The sequence below is a fragment of the Bos indicus x Bos taurus genome, chromosome 19, assembly GCF_003369695.1.
Source record: "Bos indicus x Bos taurus breed Angus x Brahman F1 hybrid chromosome 19, Bos_hybrid_MaternalHap_v2.0, whole genome shotgun sequence".
In the NCBI taxonomy this organism is placed as follows: domain Eukaryota; kingdom Metazoa; phylum Chordata; class Mammalia; order Artiodactyla; family Bovidae; genus Bos; species Bos indicus x Bos taurus.
Window position 1 is genome coordinate 34,197,017 of NC_040094.1, and position 17,811 is coordinate 34,214,827.

At 43.4% G+C, this 17,811-nt stretch overlaps 1 protein-coding gene across 2 annotated transcripts; it reads left to right on the forward strand.

Annotated features, from left to right (window-relative positions):
- The first annotated feature begins 2,564 nt into the window (after window positions 1–2,564).
- ZNF287 (zinc finger protein 287) lies at window positions 2,565–17,166 on the forward strand. Of its 2 annotated transcripts, XM_027518641.1 has the most exons (6): window positions 2,565–2,816; window positions 3,536–4,135; window positions 4,810–4,910; window positions 6,597–6,723; window positions 7,161–7,247; window positions 12,880–17,166. In XM_027518641.1, the coding sequence occupies exons 2-6, from the start codon at window positions 3,733–3,735 to the stop codon at window positions 14,433–14,435; spliced, it is 2,274 nt and encodes a 757-aa protein (XP_027374442.1). In that variant the 5' UTR covers window positions 2,565–2,816; window positions 3,536–3,732; the 3' UTR covers window positions 14,436–17,166. The 2 variants fall into 2 exon arrangements, with proteins under 2 accessions (XP_027374442.1, XP_027374443.1); XM_027518642.1 differs by lacking the exons at window positions 2,565–2,816; window positions 3,536–4,135; window positions 4,810–4,910 and adding an exon at window positions 6,865–7,069 and having other exon boundaries at window positions 6,634–6,723.
- The last annotated feature ends 645 nt before the right edge of the window (window positions 17,167–17,811 follow it).

Sequence of the window (17,811 nt, forward strand, 5' to 3'; positions counted from 1 at the left end):
TTATTGCTCGGTATCTTTTGAGGCATTATTGTTAGAGACATGTATTTAAGATGATATGTCTTCTCTGTCAAGTTTTATAAGTGTTATGAAGTTGATGTCATGCTTATCTTTTCCCCTAATGATTTTTAAAATATTTTACTTGCTTATTTGGTTGTGTCAGGTCTTGGTTGCAGCTTGTGGGATCCTCCTTGCATCATGTAGGACCTTTCCTTGCTGTGCAGACTCTCTAGTTGTGGCGTGGGGGCTCAGTAGTTATGGTGTTCTGGCTTAGTTGCTCCAAGGCATGTGGGATCTTAGTTCCCCAGGCAGGGTTTGAACTTGCATCCCCCGTATTGCAAGGCAGATTCTTAACCTCTGGACAATCAGGGAAGTCCCTCCCCTAATGATTTTTTTAAGATTCTATTTTATTAGAAATTAGGCTTATTACTTGCATCAGTTAGGGTTCCGCCAGAAAAGCAGAATCAGTAGGGCATACATACTAAAAGATTCTCTTTTTTGGCAAGAAATTGGCTTACTTGATTGAGGAGACTGACTAGAAAAGTTCAAAACCTGGAGGGCAATCTTTTGGGAACAGCAGGCTGGAAGCTTTGTCCAGAGTTTTTTCTTCATCAGTTCAGTTCAGTTCAGTTCAGTCACTCAGTCGTGTCCGACTCTTTGCGACCCCATGAATCGCAGCACGCCAGGCCTCCCTGTCCATCACCAACTCCCGGAGTTCATTCAGACTCACATCCATCGAGTCAGTGATGCCATCCAGCCATCTCATCCTTTGTCGTCCCCTTCTCCTCCTGCCCCTAATCCCTCCCAGCATCAGAGTCTTCTCCAATGAGTCAACTCTTTGCATGAGGTGGCCATGCGAAACTGGAGTTTCAGCTTCAGCATCATTCCTTCCAAAGAAATCCCAGGGCTGATCTCTTTCAGAATGGACTGGTTGGATCTCCTTGCAGTCCAAGGGACTCTCAAGTGTCTTCTTCTCCAACACCACAGTTCAAAAGCATCAATTCTTCGGCGCTCAGCTTTCTTCACAGTCCAACTCTCACATCCATACATGACCACTGGAAAAACCATAGCCTTGACTAGACGGACCTTTGTTGGCAAAGTAATGTCTCTGCTTTTCAACATGCTATCTAGGTTGGTCATAACTTTCCTTCCAAGGAGTAAGCGTCTTTTAATTTCATGGCTGCAGTCACCATCTGCAGTGATTTTGGAGCCCAAAAAAATAAAGTCAGCTACTGTTTCCACTGTTTCCCCATCTATTTCCCATGAAGTGATGGGACCAGATACCATAATCTTCGTTTTCTGAATGTTAGGAAGCCTCAATTTTGCTTTTAAGGCCTTGATTGATTCAGATCCAACCTATTTAATAAGATAATTTCCTTTACTTAATTCATCTCAGTTTATGGACTTGAACCACACTTACAAGTAGCTTTACAACACCATCTAGGTTAGAGTTTGATTCAATAGTAGGAGCCTGTAGCCTTACCAAGTTGACACATCAAAGATCATCACACTACCCAACTTTTTTGTTGTTCAGATTTGCTTGGTGAGCTAATTGTAAGACTCTGACACTCCACCCATCATGAGATGGAGTCGACATCTGCCTCAACTTGATTCCACACAACTTGTGATGCCTTTGGCCAGGAGTATGATGGAAGTCATGCTTTGTGACTTCTGCAGCTATATTCTAATCAGCCACGGGCTTCTCTCTTGTTCACTAGGACACCTGTTCCTGAAGCTCAGAGCCACCATCTCAGCTGCCAGCTGAGTCCTTCATGTCAAAAAGGCCACATGTCCAAACTGAGCTTATCCTTAAGCCATCTCAGCCCAACCAGGAGACACGTGAGTACAGATACAGCTTGAAAGAGGACCCTCCCTGCCATCAAATCATGTTCTCAACTGAGGCTCCAGAAACAAACGGATCAGAGAAAAGCCACAGGCACTGTTCACCTTCCAAATTCTTGACCCACAGAATCCATAAACATAATAAAATGCTTCTTCTTTAACACCGTTAAGTTTGGGGGTGATTTGCCAACACAGCCGTATATAATGAGAACACTTGTATGTTTTTCATTCTTTTATTTTCAGGCATTTTTTTGGTATGTTGTGAGTATTTATAAACGTGATGCAGGATGTTGTTCTTGTTTCCAATCTGAAAGTCTCAGAATCAGATTCCTGAGGAGGGACTCAGAGTCTTTAACAGTGAATAGTAAAGAACCAACACTTTGGGTCTTTCTGCCTTAAGACCCACATCTTCCCTGCCCATCCTTCCTCTAGAATTCAGGCACCAACTTTCTCAAGTTGATTCGCGCAGGGTTACAACCGCCCCCTCCCCTCATCCGCATCCCTTTTTCCAGATACTGTTGCTCCCCGACATCTCTCTCAGTCATCTACCACATCTGCCTCTGCCCAGGGGAACTTTAAAGCCCGCTCAGAACCTCGCCGGCTACCGAGCAATTCACAGGGGTGGGTGGAGGAGGTTGCCACGGAAACGGGTTCACTATCCGCGGCTCCGGCCGTGGGGCCGGCGCGGCTTCCGATTGGCTCCGCGGGCGCGCAGCGTCCTCCCTGCGCACATGCGCAGTGGCGCCGAGGCGAGGTCACGGCGGAGCCGGGGCTCGGTGGTTCCGGGCCGGGCTTCCTAGGACCGGGCTGGACGGGCGGCTCCGGCCGAGGCTCCGTGCCCTCCGGGACGAGACGTGGCGGGCGGAGGCCCCTCTGCAGCGCGGAACTGAGCCCGCCACGCAGGCGCAGCGCCAGCCGCCATTGTTGCCCGGGGCCTCTAGGGCCGCTCCGCAGCGCGTCCGCCGGTCCGGCCACAGGTTAGGATGCGGGCGGCCTGAGGGGTGGGGGCTGCAGGGCAGACCCCACGCAGCTGCCCGCGACCTTCAGACTGCGGAGTTAGGAGGACCCCGCCGGGTGAGGAGGCCAGGGGCGCCTCTGCCCTGCAGGCCTAGTGAGCAGCCGGCTTTAGGGGACACGGTGCGGTTGAGGGGGGCTCGGAGGAGGAGACCGTGGACAGGTGGTGTCAGGCCTGCAGTGAGGTTTTCCGTGGGAAAACTGGTTCCAGATTCCTAAAGAATTGTCCTGTAGAAGCTGTGCACAGGCTTCAAGTCACACGGATCCCTTCTGCTGCTTTTCCGTCCCAGACCTCAGGTAGTGATGGGCTTGGACTGACTGGCAAGGATATGCAGAGCAGGTGGATGGCTCGCCCCTTTTCCCCAACCTTGAACGCTTTAAAAAGTTCTCCCAGTTTGTTCGAAGTAACAGATATGCTGTTGTTTTTGAGAGTCACTTCAGTCATTACAGCTTGTGTATTATCAATGACTAAAATACTGAGGCTTTTTTTTTTTCCTGTACAAGTTAGAAGTTTGACCTGTGTTTTTGCTCAGGATTCAAGTCGTTGCATCTAGCACCACTCTTTTATGGCAGTCCCAACTGGTGCCCAATTGGTAAGGTCTCTAAGTGGGCTATTTCTGTTTGTGTGTCTGGCAGAGAGCACCAGGAATTCCTGACCTTGTGGTCCATTCCTGTGTTTCAGGGTCTGTTCCCCATCCCTACGAGTTCTGGGCTCAGAATTTGTAAGGAAGACAGCTGACTCCTCCTAGCCTCTGTTCAGCCCCTGGCTGCAGCAGCCCTCCGTAAATGTCTCAGTGGCTCTAGCATGTGACTTCAAGCACTTGGCTCTGACCTGGAGAAATAAAGGCTGTTGCCAGATTGACTCTCCTGTTTGTAGCAATGTTCTCCCCAAGCAGGAGGACGACCAGTTCTTCTCGCGCCCAAGTCCTGCTAACATGGAAGACAGACAAGGCTCAGAGTGGACCCCGAAATGCTGAGAAGGAAATCCTCGCCTTGAGACTCCTGCGTGACACTGAGACCTGTCGGCAGAATTTCAGGAACTTCCCGTACCCAGACCTGGCCGGTCCTCGGAAAGCCTTGAACCAGCTCCGAGAGCTCTGCCTTAAGTGGCTGAGACCCGAGATTCACTCAAAGGAGCAAATCCTGGAGCTGCTGGTTCTGGAGCAGTTCCTGAGCATCCTGCCTGGGGAGGTTCGGACGTGGGTGAAGTCCCAGTACCCGAGGAACAGCGAGGAGGTGGTGACACTGGTGGAGGACTTGACTCAGATTCTGAAAGAAGAAGGTAAGACTTGTAGGGCAGAGGGGGGAGGAGCCCAGGGTGATCCAAGGAAACAGCCCTCATGTCAGAGAACAGCCCTTGGAGGTGATAAGGAGAACGGAGCTCAGGGAGTGAGTGAGGACCCGCTTCACCTGAACCCCCTTCTATACGGCATTCCCCTTCTACCTGCTCAGAACCCAGCCCATGTTCTCTGATCGCAGACAATGTGTCTTGTAAAACAGTGGCCAGGCACAATAGATGACCCCTGTGTGAGCCTCAGGAGGTTCCCTACAGATGTTTGAACCTTTTGACAGTAAATAATTTGTTTCGTGAACTGGATTTTATTTAGTTTTTTAACTTGTGCTTCCAAATAGCTAGGAAATTATCCAGGAAATATTTCTTTACTAAGTAAAAAGAAAACTCGCAAAATTTCTATCACGTGAGGGTTTAGTGGGAAATTGTGAGTTTGGCACCTATTCCGAGGAGTCCCAGAGCCGACTTGTTTTTGAGGCCTGTGCCAGGGTCTTCAGGTGAGTCACTGCCCCTTCCCTCTAGTTCTTTGCAGCAGGGGTGCTGTTTCTGGTTTCCTTCCGACTCCTCTTCACTTTAAGAAACCATAGATATCTACTGGTGAAGAGTTTTCCTAGGCTCTTCAGACACCTCTGATCTCCATCATGGTCTCTCTCTCTCTTTCCCAGCTGCTCCTCAGAACTTCACCCTTTCCCAAGAGACCCCAGAGGACGACCCCAAAGGAAGACAAGCTTTCCAGGCAGGGTGGTTCAATGACTTGGTTACCAAAGTGAGTGTCAGTTTCTTCCTTTCTAAAACATTTGTTTATTTATTTGCCTGCTGGGCATCTGAGTTGCAACACTTGGGATCTTTAGTTGCAGCATGTGGGATTTAGTTCCCTGACCAGGAATCAGACCTGGGGCCCCCTGCATTGGGAGTACAAAGTCTTAACCACTGGACCACCAGAGGAGTCCGAGTGTCAGTTCCTTCTGTGATTGTAAAATGCCTCCCTCGTGTGTGAGGACGTATTCTAACCTGGCCCTCTACCTTCTGTTACCCCAGAAGTCCTATCAAAGACCTAAGCCTCAGTTTTCAACTTAAGTCTCCCTGGTCTGTTAAGGCAGGTTGAGCACCTTTTACAGGAAATGGGACCCATTGCTTCTTCTGATCATCCCTTTCCTCACTGCAGGAAGGGGTGCTATTTTATTTTCAAGGAGCAGTATCACATAGAGGCTAAAGCATTGACCTCCAGAGCCATGTGTGTCTAGATTTGGTTCCGGGTTCTGCCACGGAACCCGTGACTTGGGGCAAAGATGCTTAACTACTCGTAGCCCAAATTACTCAACTCCAATGAAAGAATATTCCTCTTGGATTGTGAGCATTAAATATTATGAGACCCATTAGTCTGGACTACAGTAAGTCATCAAGAGGACCACAGTGAGATTAAACAACAGTTATTATTTTTGTTTAACAGGTAATTAAAGGCCATGACTTGTGCGGTGTTCCTGTTGATTATGAGTCTCTGTTATCTTAAGGAAGAGCAGCTCAGGCTGTCTTAAGAGAAAGGTTTACTGTAAAAGTATATGTGGTCTGAAATTGATAACCAGGGTAAAATTATTACTTATAGATAATATGAATGTTTACCAAAAAACTAAGGAAATCAAGGGGAAAACTGTTAGAAACAATAATGGAAAATTTGAGTAAAGTGACAACTACAGAAAATGGCTTACAAAAATTAATCATTTTATTATATACCTGAAAAAATCGGATCATAAAATGAAATAAAAGATTCCATTCATAGTATTACCCCCTCAAATTTAAAATAGCCAGAACCCAACATAGTATAAATTTTGCAATCCTGTGTTATTCTATGGGACATGAAAGAAGAAGCCTTATATATTGTAAAATTGTCAGCTCTCCCTAAATTTTACACTAAACTGTGATTTGAAAATCCCAGTACAGTTTTTTAAAGAAAGAAAATTTATTTGAAAAACATGTGAGAGTAACCAAGAATTTTTTTTTTTTTAACAAAGGAAGAACAGAGGGATGCTAACTTTATCAAACTGTAAGATGTATCTGTAAGTTCAGTAGTTCAGTGTGGTTATTAGTACCAGTTTTATTTTACAAAGGAAGAGGAAGGGCTCTGCTTTCCATAATAGAAAGATAAAATATCTTAAAATGTCAAATTATAACGCATTTCATTAATTCATAAGACAGCACTTGAAAAGCCGAACCTTTCAACTCTGTGTCATCTATGTTCACATCCCTTTCTTCTTTAAGATGGAACTGCCAATGCCTGCACTAAAAATGGTAAATTTGATTTTATTTTCATACTTCTAGGCCATTTGAGTTTGCTCATCCACACACTGGGTGAGTATTGGGTGGTAACCTTTAGGGTTCTGCCAACGCTCGAGAGTCTGTGGTTCCCCCACCATTCACGCACCTGTGCCATCACTGTGCCCTTCCGATGTTTCAGGAATCTGTGACATTCAAAGATGTGGCAGTGGACATCACCCAGGAGGACTGGGAGCTCATGCGTCCTGTGCAGAAGGAACTGTACAAGACCGTGACACTGCAGAACTACTGGAACATGGTTTCTCTCGGTGAGCGTCTGTCTGTGCCCCCCAACCACACACATGCCAGAGTCTGTCTTTCCTCAGCTCTCAAAAGTGGGTTGGGCCTAGAGGTGAACATGCTCATCTGTTCAGGCACAGAAACAGCCAATTTCTGCTCCCTTTTCCCAGATGAAAGGTTTCAAAGTGAAAGGTCATCAGGAACCACGATGCACGGCCCCCCAAGACCGCCACCCCACGCCTTGCCCAGCGCCTGCCTCCCCCACAGTCTCTGCACACGCATCCTCCAGGGTGGTGGGAGATTTTTGTCCCTGCTCCAAAAGGGCAGTGACCTCATTCATGAGATCGTGTCTGAATCGTTCTTTTCCTGTAAGAGGTCTGTCCTCATGGGTAAGAAGAAGTCAGTTAATAAAAGTAGAATGACTGTTTATCTCCAGGGTAAAACTCATTTTGTTCCTCCTGGACAGGACTTACAGTATATAGACCAACTGTGATCCCCATGTTGGAAGAACCATGGATGGTGCTAAAAGAAATTCTAGAAGGCCCAAGTCCAGGTGAGAGAACCACCAGTGGACAAGATTCTTTGTGCTTAAGAGCCTGTGTTATCCTAAGTGTGTGAGATGTGTTTTTAAGTATGGCCAAGTCACTCACTGTACACAGAGACACCCCAGCTTGTCGAGATGACTGAGCTGCTCGGTGATGCTTCTTTCCAGATCCCGTCTTCAGGAAAAGGTCTACCATATATCATCTTGTACTTCTCCATGACCCTTGGTTTCCCTCTGTTAGAGCTCTGTCGGGGGCTTTCCTTGTGTTCCCTCCTTGTGTTCTTAAGCACACATGAACGTCCCCTAAGATCTTAAATTTCAAACCCTTTCGACATCTTTTTGAATTTCTTTTACTCTGTCTATTGACAAAATCCTGTATCCACCTGCCTCTAGTCTCCTACCTCAGTTCTTCCTTTTTTATTTTCTCATTATTTAAAAAGATAACATGTTTACAAGACCAGAAATTGTGAAAACATGTAAAGCCAGAGCTATACGGACAGAAGTCTCTACCTGTTTGCCGAATTCACACAGTTCCTACATCTGTGTAGTCATCTGTGGATTGACACCTAGAATGACTATTCCAGTCCCTGATGATCTTTCATTTAAGGTTCGTAGCGTCCACTGAAGATCCTTGCTTTATTACATTGCAGGTTGAAAAATGGTGATTTTCTAATTCTTCATCTATTCGAAATTACTTATCTGTAAAAAACAGCTATCCCTCCTCCCATCCCGTTCTTATGTGTACGTGTCACTACGGACTAACGGCATTTTTAAAAATTCAGTGTATTATTGGTCCATTCCATTTGTGGGGTGGGGAAGTTGCTTTTAATTATCAGTTGTCCCAAATGTGGGTGATGGCCGCCTTTCAGCCCAAATGTCCTTTTGAGGCATCTCCATCCATGTTTCAGTGTTCCTGGCTTCCTGGCAGAGGATGGTCTGTAGGCACACCTCATGCCCACCTTAGACCTGGAATTTCTCTGAGGAACAGTGGTTCATTGTAGTGGAGATTAGTGATGAGAAGCCAGAATCTGGGCAATGAGGGTGTTCACTAACCTGGGTACCATTGCTTCTAGATCAGTTCAGTAGGTAGAGCTGTGTGTGTGGGTTTCTTGAAACCTGGATTCATACTGGTAACTCAAATTCCAGTTCAGCATCACAAGGTCCATCTTGTACCTTCCCGTATCCACTTTCTACTTCTTTCCCACAGTGAGTCACCTGGTTCCCAGCATCAGTATATCTGTCTACTCATTTGCTCTGTCATAATAATACACACAAGAATGGTTTCAGAATTATATCGCTGAAATAACAGACTGTTCAGGTAATATTCAGAACGCCTTCTTGTCCTCAGGAAATATTCCACCAAGTATACACAAGGATATCCACCAAGGATGCTGGGTTCAGAGTTACTTGAATTCTTCCCTTCTGGTTTTCTTAACAGTTCCATGTACATTTGAGCTTGTTTGATTCCATTTGGGTTCAGTTTTAGTATTTTCTTATTTCTTGATTATTTTTTGTTTAATCTTATATTTTTGAGTCTGTAAAAGCATTAACATGGTTCAGAAGTGAAAACTGTAGAGAAAAGCGTGTGCTGTCTTCCCTCCTGCCCTGTTCCAACCCACTCTGTGCAGTTTACTCTGTTCACTTGTCTCTGGTTTATCCTTCCTGTGTTTCTCTTTGCAGAGATAAATCATAAATATAGTCTTAGCTCTCCTTTTGTGTAGAAAAGAAGTACATTGTACTCATTTGCATTTCCTTTCCTATCCACCACCCCTCCTTTTTTAAGGCACTGATTTCTGGTTGTCTACCAGTATCAATGCTGGAATATAGTCGTAACAGTAAATTAAATAGTAATCACAGAGAATAATATGCTCCCTTAGAGCCGATTGCTTCATTTTTTTAAAAAGGTAACTTTATCTGATCACCAGGTATTTTAAAGGTGCTACTTGACAAACTAATTCTTCTTATAATTTATGGCCTATTGGCTTTAGTTGGCAGAGTGACACAAAATATACACCAAATTATTTAGGGAGTGATTTTAGCACAGTCTAAATACTGAGAAAACATGTGGCAGGATGGAACTAGCCCTGCACTGCAGTCAGGACAGTCTTCTGGGAGGCACTGCCCCTTTGGGGCCACTTCAGTTTTTCAGATAATTTAGGTTGAATTAAGGCTACAAACCCCCAAAAGGGGGCCTATTGGGGGGGGCGGATTTTGCTCCCACCAAAGAGCACAAAACTGAGAAAGGCAAGTTCCTCTTCTTCAGTTGAGGTGAGCTTTTGCGTTTTGTTTGTTTTTCTAGCCCATCCTCTATAAAGAGGGTGTGGCACAGAGCATACAGGCTCCCACCCCCTGCCCCTCCTGGTTGGCTACAAGCTCTGTCTTCTGGCCCCCAAACCCCTTGCACCCTTAATGGGCAGCTGGAGGCCATCAACACGATGGAGGAGTTTTTCGGGCAGTCAGCGTCAACTTCCAAGACTCCCGGTCTTCTGCTATTACTTGATTTGGGGCCTCTAAGGGTTTTACTTTCTTAGTGGCTCAGAGAGGTGTAAGTTGAACCTTTGGTTACAACATCTCATCAGTCGTGTTTGAGGAGTGGGAACTTTGACAACTCACAGTTCGAGCATCTGTGTTGGTCTCTGATGGCCTGTCTTAGAAGTCCTGTCTTAGAAGTTCATGGTTCTTTACATCATACAGGACCACCTATTTCTTCAGGTTCAGACCAGACCTCCCCCCATCCTTGATATCCCTCCCTTGGTAGCCTGATCAACACTGATCTCTCCTGCTAGAAATATTACACCACTGTGTGATACCTTATGCTTTTAATCCATTCTTTCTGGTTAGTTATATATACATATTTAAGCCCTGCTTAGTGGTCTCATTGGTTTAAGAATGTATGCTTACAGTAGCCATTTCTTTGTCGTCATCATTTTGGCTTGTTACTTTAAGCTTGTTAATTATAACTTTATTTTATTTATTTATTTGGCTGTACCAAGTCTTTAGTTTGCAGCATGTGGGATTTAATTCCCTTACCAAGGATTGAACCCAGGCCCCCTGCTTTGGAACCTAGGAGTCTTAGCCACTAGACCACCAGGGAAGTCCCCAATTATAACTTTAGCACTTCCTTTTCAGGTGTAGGGGACATTCTGTCATAGACCGATTCTGATCACATAGAAGCTAAACCCAGTTTCTGGGACTCGCTTGTCTTTATATACACACTACTCCTGTGCTTGTGCTCAGTCGCCCAGCTGTGTCCAGCTCTGCAGCCCCATGGAATGTAGCCTTCCAGGCTCTTCTGTCCATGGTATTTTCCCAACAAGAATACTGGAGCAGATTGCCATTTCCTGCTCCAGGGGATTTTCCCAACTCAGGGATGGAACCCGTGTCTTGCATCTCCTGCATTGGCAGGTGGATTCTTTACTGCTGAGCCACCTCAGAAACCATAATATGTGTGTGTGTATATGTGTGTGTGTGTATATATATACACACACACATACATACACAAACACACACATATACACATACATACATACACACACTTTCCCATGCATTCCATTACGTTCTCATTTTATTTATTTTTTTTTTAAGGAGGGAGTAATAAATCCTGGTTTAAGAAAGTTGTTTTTAAATTTTTTTCCACTAGATAAAGTAATATATCAACATTTGTAGTACTAAATAATAAAGAAATACAGGCAATTTCTTGAAAATCAGAAAATATTTTTTGAAGCTTAAAAATCCCATTGTTGGCATCTTGATAATATTTACCTAGTTGTAATGAGTTTTCATGCTAGTCATAATACTGCTTTTTTCATTTAACATTACTCCTAAGCATTTTGTAATGTCTAATTTTTGTATTTGAATCGAAGTAATAAAAGTAGTATGTAAATCGAAGCAGCACAAGGCAGAGCAACAAAATACATGTCTCCCTTTGCTTAACCACATGTATGTGCACGCATGCAGAGAATGCTGATCTGAGGGGAGAGGGCCCTGGTTTGGGGTGAGGAGTCGGAGATACACATCTTTACACTGATGGGATCTTTCCCTACATACCATTTTCTCTCTCTTTTTTTCCTGTTAATATGTCCTGAACACTTTTTCAGGTCAATGTACCTACTATTCCATTGTCTCCTATTCTAACTAGTCCTTTACTGATGGATGAGTCTACTGAATGGATATATTTGTAAATATCCTACTTTGATCTGCAACTTAGAAAGTTTCTGAACAATCCAGTATTGTTTGTACTGTATTATAAAGTCTATTTGATGTTTCATTATATGATTCTTAATATTTTCAAGTTACAAGTTTCTTACCTGATTTCAAAGGTGGTGTAGCTTAAATTTGTTTTACGTCATCATAATGAAACATAGGCATCAACAAATGAATATTTGTTGGCTTTGCAGTCAGGTTTTGGGGTCCCTGTGTGTGTGTGCGCACACGTGCACATGCTTTCGTTTGAGTTCACCATTTTACAGCAAGGTATCATCATTTATTTTACCAGGTTCACTTGAGTGGCCTCCATATCCAGAGTCTTATGCCTTTTTCTGAAGGAAATGTAAGAGAAGGATAAGCCATTTCCAGAGTTTGCATCTGAGTTGGAAATAAACACACAAAACTATGAAATGATGTAAGGCCAACTTCTGCCATCGGCCCAACATGATATTAAGTTGAACTATATGAAACTGCTGATATTCTGCCATTTTGACCTATATACAAGGCAGTTTTGTATGATTCAACTTAATCTGTACTTTAGGATTCTAAGAAGGAGAAAGAAACATGAGCTGGGCCATAAGCATCTTTCTTAATAGGTGAAGGTGTCATAAGAGAAATCTGGAGTCTGGAATTAGTGGCACCTTCAGAAGATGATGAGGACACAGTTGTAAGATATGTGGATAATGTCGAACTTTAAGGTGAATGTGAGGTGTGGAAGAGGGGAGAGTACAATAGAAAAGGGTAGATTATTTGGGGCCTGAGAACTGAATGGAGGTATTTTAACTTTTTTTTCCTTTAACTTTCATCCTTTAAGCCACTGATCCTGAAACTTCAGTGTGATTTAAACTTCCTGGAGGGCTCAGCCCTACTCCCAGGGTTTCTGCCTCAGGATGTCTGGGAGGATCCCAGTCACTTGATGTGTTTCAGGTGACAGTGATGCTTACGCTGAGGGTCTGGACCACTGCTCCAAGGCTGTAGGAGTTACTCTAAGTATTAAAGCAGGGACACATGCCATGAAACTGCCCAGGATATCATGATGGTGTCCAGGGTAGATTGGAAGGAGGGGTGGTGACAGCCAGCCTGCTTTATGACCTGTTATGTAAATTAACTTACATGATTATAAATGATTATGTAATGAAAGTCATACCACGTTGTTCATCATTTGTTTTCACTTCTTAGCTCTGTTGCCTGACCTCACCTATCCTAGTAACTCCACGCTAGTGTTAAATAGAGGGGAGCTGCTCCTCCTTCAACTATTTAGGCCTGTTTTCTGCTGTTTTATCCTCCTTTCCTGAACGTTGAGGACAATGTTGAGGCTGTCAAAGCCACAGTCTTTTTAGGCATTTTATTCATGTTCATTATTTTGTTTCTACTTTAGCAGTTTCCTTTCTCCAAACAGAGGAAGACTTTTTTATATGTATTTTTTTAATTTCAGAATGGGAAACCAAAGCCCAAGAGTGTACTCTGGTGGAAAATGTTTCTAAACTCAAAAAGGATGGAATCAAGCTCATCAAACTGGAAGAACCCTCTGACTATGATGACAGAATGGAGGGGCAAGTGGCAGAGACCTTCAGGAGAATTCCCACCAAAAGGAGACATTTCGGTGTTAAGAAGTCAGTCCTTTCACAAGAAGATGGTCCTGTCGAAGACTATAAATATGATATATATAGAAGTGATTTTGAAAAGCATTCAAACCTAATTATGCAGTTTGGTACCCAGTCAGACAATAAAACTTTCATGTACGATGAAGACAAGACCTTCATCCCCGGCGTCGTACACAGGAAAATATACCCCGGAGAGAAGCCTTATAAGTGTAAGGTGTGTGGGAAGAAGTTCAGGAAGTACCCGTCCCTCATCGCACACCAAAACAGCCATGCCAAAGAGAAGTCTTACGAATGTGAAGAGTGCGGCAAAGAGTTCAGACACGTCTCATCCCTCATTGCACATCAGAGGATGCACACAGGAGAGAAACCCTATGAATGCCACCAGTGCGGGAAAGCCTTCAGCCAGCGTGCCCACCTCACCATCCACCAGCGGATCCACACAGGAGAGAAGCCCTACAAGTGTGATGACTGTGGGAAAGACTTCAGCCAGCGTGCTCACCTCACCATCCACCAGAGGACACACACGGGAGAGAAACCCTACAAGTGCTTGGAATGCGGTAAAACCTTCAGCCACAGCTCATCACTCATTAATCACCAGAGAGTTCATACTGGTGAAAAACCTTACATATGCAACGAATGTGGGAAGACCTTCAGCCAGAGCACACACCTCCTCCAGCATCAGAAGATACACACAGGAAAAAAACCATATAAATGCAATGAGTGCTGGAAAGTATTCAGTCAGAGCACTTACCTTATTCGACATCAGAGAATTCACTCTGGAGAGAAGTGTTACAAATGTAACGAATGTGGAAAAGCCTTCGCTCACTCCTCCACACTTATTCAGCACCAGACCACTCACACTGGAGAGAAGTCCTATATATGTAGCATATGTGGGAAAGCCTTCAGCCAGAGTGCAAACCTCACCCAGCATCACAGAACACATACTGGGGAGAAACCCTATAAGTGCAGCGTGTGTGGGAAAGCATTCAGCCAGAGCGTTCACCTTACTCAGCACCAGAGGATTCACAATGGTGAAAAACCATTTAAATGCAACATATGTGGGAAAGCATATAGACAGGGTGCCAACCTTACTCAGCATCAAAGGATTCACACTGGAGAGAAACCCTACAAATGCAACGAGTGTGGGAAGGCGTTCATTTATTCCTCATCACTTAATCAGCATCAGAGAACTCATACTGGAGAGAGACCCTATAAATGTAACGCATGCAACAAAGATTTTAGCCAGAGAACATGCCTTATTCAGCACCAGAGGATTCACACGGGAGAGAAGCCCTATGCGTGCCGCATATGTGGCAAAAGCTTCACCCAGAGTACGAACCTCATCCAGCATCAGCGCGTCCACACAGGTGCCAAAAATCGAAACTAATGCATCCGGGAGACTGCGCATAGGTTTTCAGACCTAATCATTCTGCGTTTTATTTTGTACTGTGCTTGTTGAAAACATTATTCAAAAGAAGTGCAATATGGGTTAGATTTTCACTCAGCAGAAGTATCGGAATTAGTGATGGGAGTATAACCTATTTAAATGTACTGTGAAATTTCAGATGAAAACATTCACTTCATAATAACCTTTATTTGATACTGGTTTAGTTCATTCCAGAAAGAAACTGTAGGAAAGGAAGAGTGCCAGAAACCTGTTAGCCACTAACTCAGACCGAGTTTCAAGTACTTCTTCATGAGGCCTTAAGAATGTACTGTAACAGGAAGGCTTCCATCCAGTAGAGCTTCCACACCAGAGGGTAATCCCAGGGTGACAGAACAGAAGAGCTGCCCTCCAGCCTTTAGTTCTTCCCAGCTTTGAAGCCTTAAATATGTAAAGGGCCCCCTTCCCTTTTCCTGTTATGCCATAACTGCCACGTGAAGCCAGTAGGTTTGCCAAAAAAGAAAATGGTTGAAAGTATGTTAAGGAAGGACTTTTGTGTGACCACTGTTTAATTATGCTTTCCTCTAAATACTGAGATGTTAAAGGAAGAGCAGCCTAGTGAAAGATGATCTGTTAGGAGAAGCTAATGTGTCTGTAACCCTTAGACACATGCATAAATTTTCTTAAACAGGCAAAAATTAAAATTGAAACAATTTAAAATTTAGGTATATTTAGTATCTAAAACATAATAGCCTGAGTCTCCCTAGCTTTTGACAGGCTTCCCAGGTGACTCAGTGGTAAAGAATCTCCCTGCCAATCAGGAGATGCAGGAGACCCAGGTTCAATCCCTGGGTTGGGACGATCCCCTGGAGGAAATGGCAACCCACTCCAGTATTTTGGCTCCAGGCAATGAATGGGGTTGCAAAGAGTTGGACACAGCTAAGCACACACTAGCTTTTGACAGCTGTCATCAGAAGAAAAAAAAAGAATACAGTTCTTCCCACCCCCCAATCTGATTCCTAAATTCACAGTTCCTTTTTTCCCCCATCTGACTCCTAAAATCATACCCTAAGGCTCCCCCGTGACTGTCTTACTGTAGAAAGTCCGTTTCTTCCTTTGAAACATGTTTCTTGAGTGCCTGCTGTGCTCAGGGCCCAGACCTCCTAGTTAGATCCTTCCAGGGCTTGCCTGCTGAAAGTCACAGCTGACTGAAGCAACAGAAAGCTTTCTAAAATAATGAAAGGTAACAAAGTCAAGGACGTGATCTTAACTAGTGCTTCATGGAATGAAGCTAAGAACCTGCTGAAATGGATTGCTAAATGCAACCCCGTTATCTTAAGAAAGTAATGAATGAAAGCAGCTATTTAAACAGTATGAGGAAAAAATTAGTGGGAAATGGGTTTGAGTTTAGTGCAGAAAGTGGGTCAGGGAAAAAAAAATCTAAAGACTTTAAGGGTGAGAAAAGAGGATACAGAGACTACTTACAGCTGAAATGTTAACTAGGCTTGATTACCTAAGAAAGTAAGAGTGGCCACGTGAATGAAAAAGCAAACCAGCCTATTTATGTAAGAAGAAACTAAAATTGAAATGACTGGTTTCAAAAGAATCACTAAAATTGGTACTCTTCATACATGTAAGTAAAATAGGGATTACTCTTAAGATAACGGTACATTTCATTGGAAAAAGCAATGATGCAGAAACTATCACTGTTGCAGTAATTATTACACAGTAATAACTGTGGGGCCCCAAGCAGCACACAAGGAAAACTGGTAGAAACACAATTAGAAATAGGTGAAACCACTACTGTATGTACTGTCCACAGCATTGTACTCTGAGAATTTCAGACCATGTGCTGACAGCTGACCTTCCCTTCTGCTTGTGTTCCTTCAGTGCCTTGCTTTTGGTAGGTGGTTGAGATATGCTGGTTGAATTAATGAATATGTAGTCAAGTTAGGCTGGAGTAATAAGGTAGAGTAACTGATGTGTGAAATTGGCAAATCTTTATAGTTTTTGGTGCATACATGCAAAGAAATATGTAACAAATATTGGCCATTTGTTACTAATAGGAATGACTTCAAAATGAAGAACCAGAATCCCCAAATCTTATTAGTGGGGATATTCCTAAAATGTCACGGGACATCTTTATATAAGCTTTCCTGAGCTAGGTGAGGAAAACCTGATATAAATTCTGGTGCCATAAATAACACTGGAAGCCTGTGTGGACCATGCAGCTTCATTTGGATATTGCAAAGACCTGAGGGGGAGGTGGCAAAGGACCTGGAGTGCCAGCATCTTCCAGGTTCTCTTCTTGAGCGTTTTCTTCAAGAAGCTGCTTTCCCCTTGTCCTCCTAGTTAACCTCGATGTCATGGAATCACCCTTCACAAAGTGCAGGTTTTCTCAAGGTTGCATAATTCTCAGATTATGCTCATGCCATAGTTATGTTAAAAAAGTAACCATTGTATTTAAGGTGCAATTTTTGTAACAGCACTTCATACCTTATACTTTATTCTCCTGGAAAGAAAGTGTGGAGTGTTACAGTCCATAGCACCTTTCTTTGCATTAATCTGTGTTTCCTACCTTTGTGTGTTTTGTGTAAATAATACATTTATAAGGTCTTCCACTGAAAACACTGAGGCAGTTGATGCCCTTATAATAATAATCGTGGAGAAGCCTAGATCTTCATGTTTTTCCCACTTTTACAGTTGTCTGATCCATGCTTTGAAGTTTTTTTTTTTTAAACAGGTAGTATTATTTTCCACAACTTTTTATTATGAAATGTTCAAATATACAGAAAAGTTAAATAAAATGAACTATATATATCCACCTAGATTCAAAAATTAACATTTTGCCATATTTTTTACTGAACAACTGGAGAGTAACTTACAGACATTTCACCCCTTAAGACTAACCATGCATCTCCTAAAACCCACAATAATATTACATATCTCAAAAAATGAACATTAACTCCCAACTACCAAGCACTCAGTCTGTGTTTCCATCTTCAAGCCATACAGATGCTTGTCTGTTCCTTCCACCCAGAATAGCTTCCTGCCTTAAGGTTTGTTTTCCAGGACTTTTTTTTTTTTCCTCCTTTAAATAGAACAGGTCAGTTGTAGAATGTCTTTCAGGATTTAATAGATTGTACATGTGGTTTGTTTATCTTGTTCCTGTAGTTTCTGTAAATTAGCAGTTAGGGCCAAAGGCTTGGTATATTCATGTTACACGTTTTTTACATTAACACTTCACAGATGTATTTCATACTGCATCCCATCAAAAGTCTCAATATTGGGTTGACTAGGGACTTCCCTGGCAGTCCAGTGATTAAGACTGCACTCCCAATGCAGGGGACATGGGTTTGATCCATGGTTGGGGAATCGT

Bases quoted from the DNA above. Each gene is read 5' to 3' on its own strand.
- ZNF287 (XM_027518641.1), top strand. From the start codon at position 3,733: ATGTTCTCCCCAAGCAGGAGGACGACCAGTTCTTCTCGCGCCCAAGTC. The intron at 6,724-7,160 runs GTGAGCGTCTGT...CCTCCTGGACAG, and splicing joins CTGGAACATGGTTTCTCTCG to GACTTACAGTATATAGACCA. The intron at 7,248-12,879 runs GTGAGAGAACCA...TTTTAATTTCAG, and splicing joins TCTAGAAGGCCCAAGTCCAG to AATGGGAAACCAAAGCCCAA.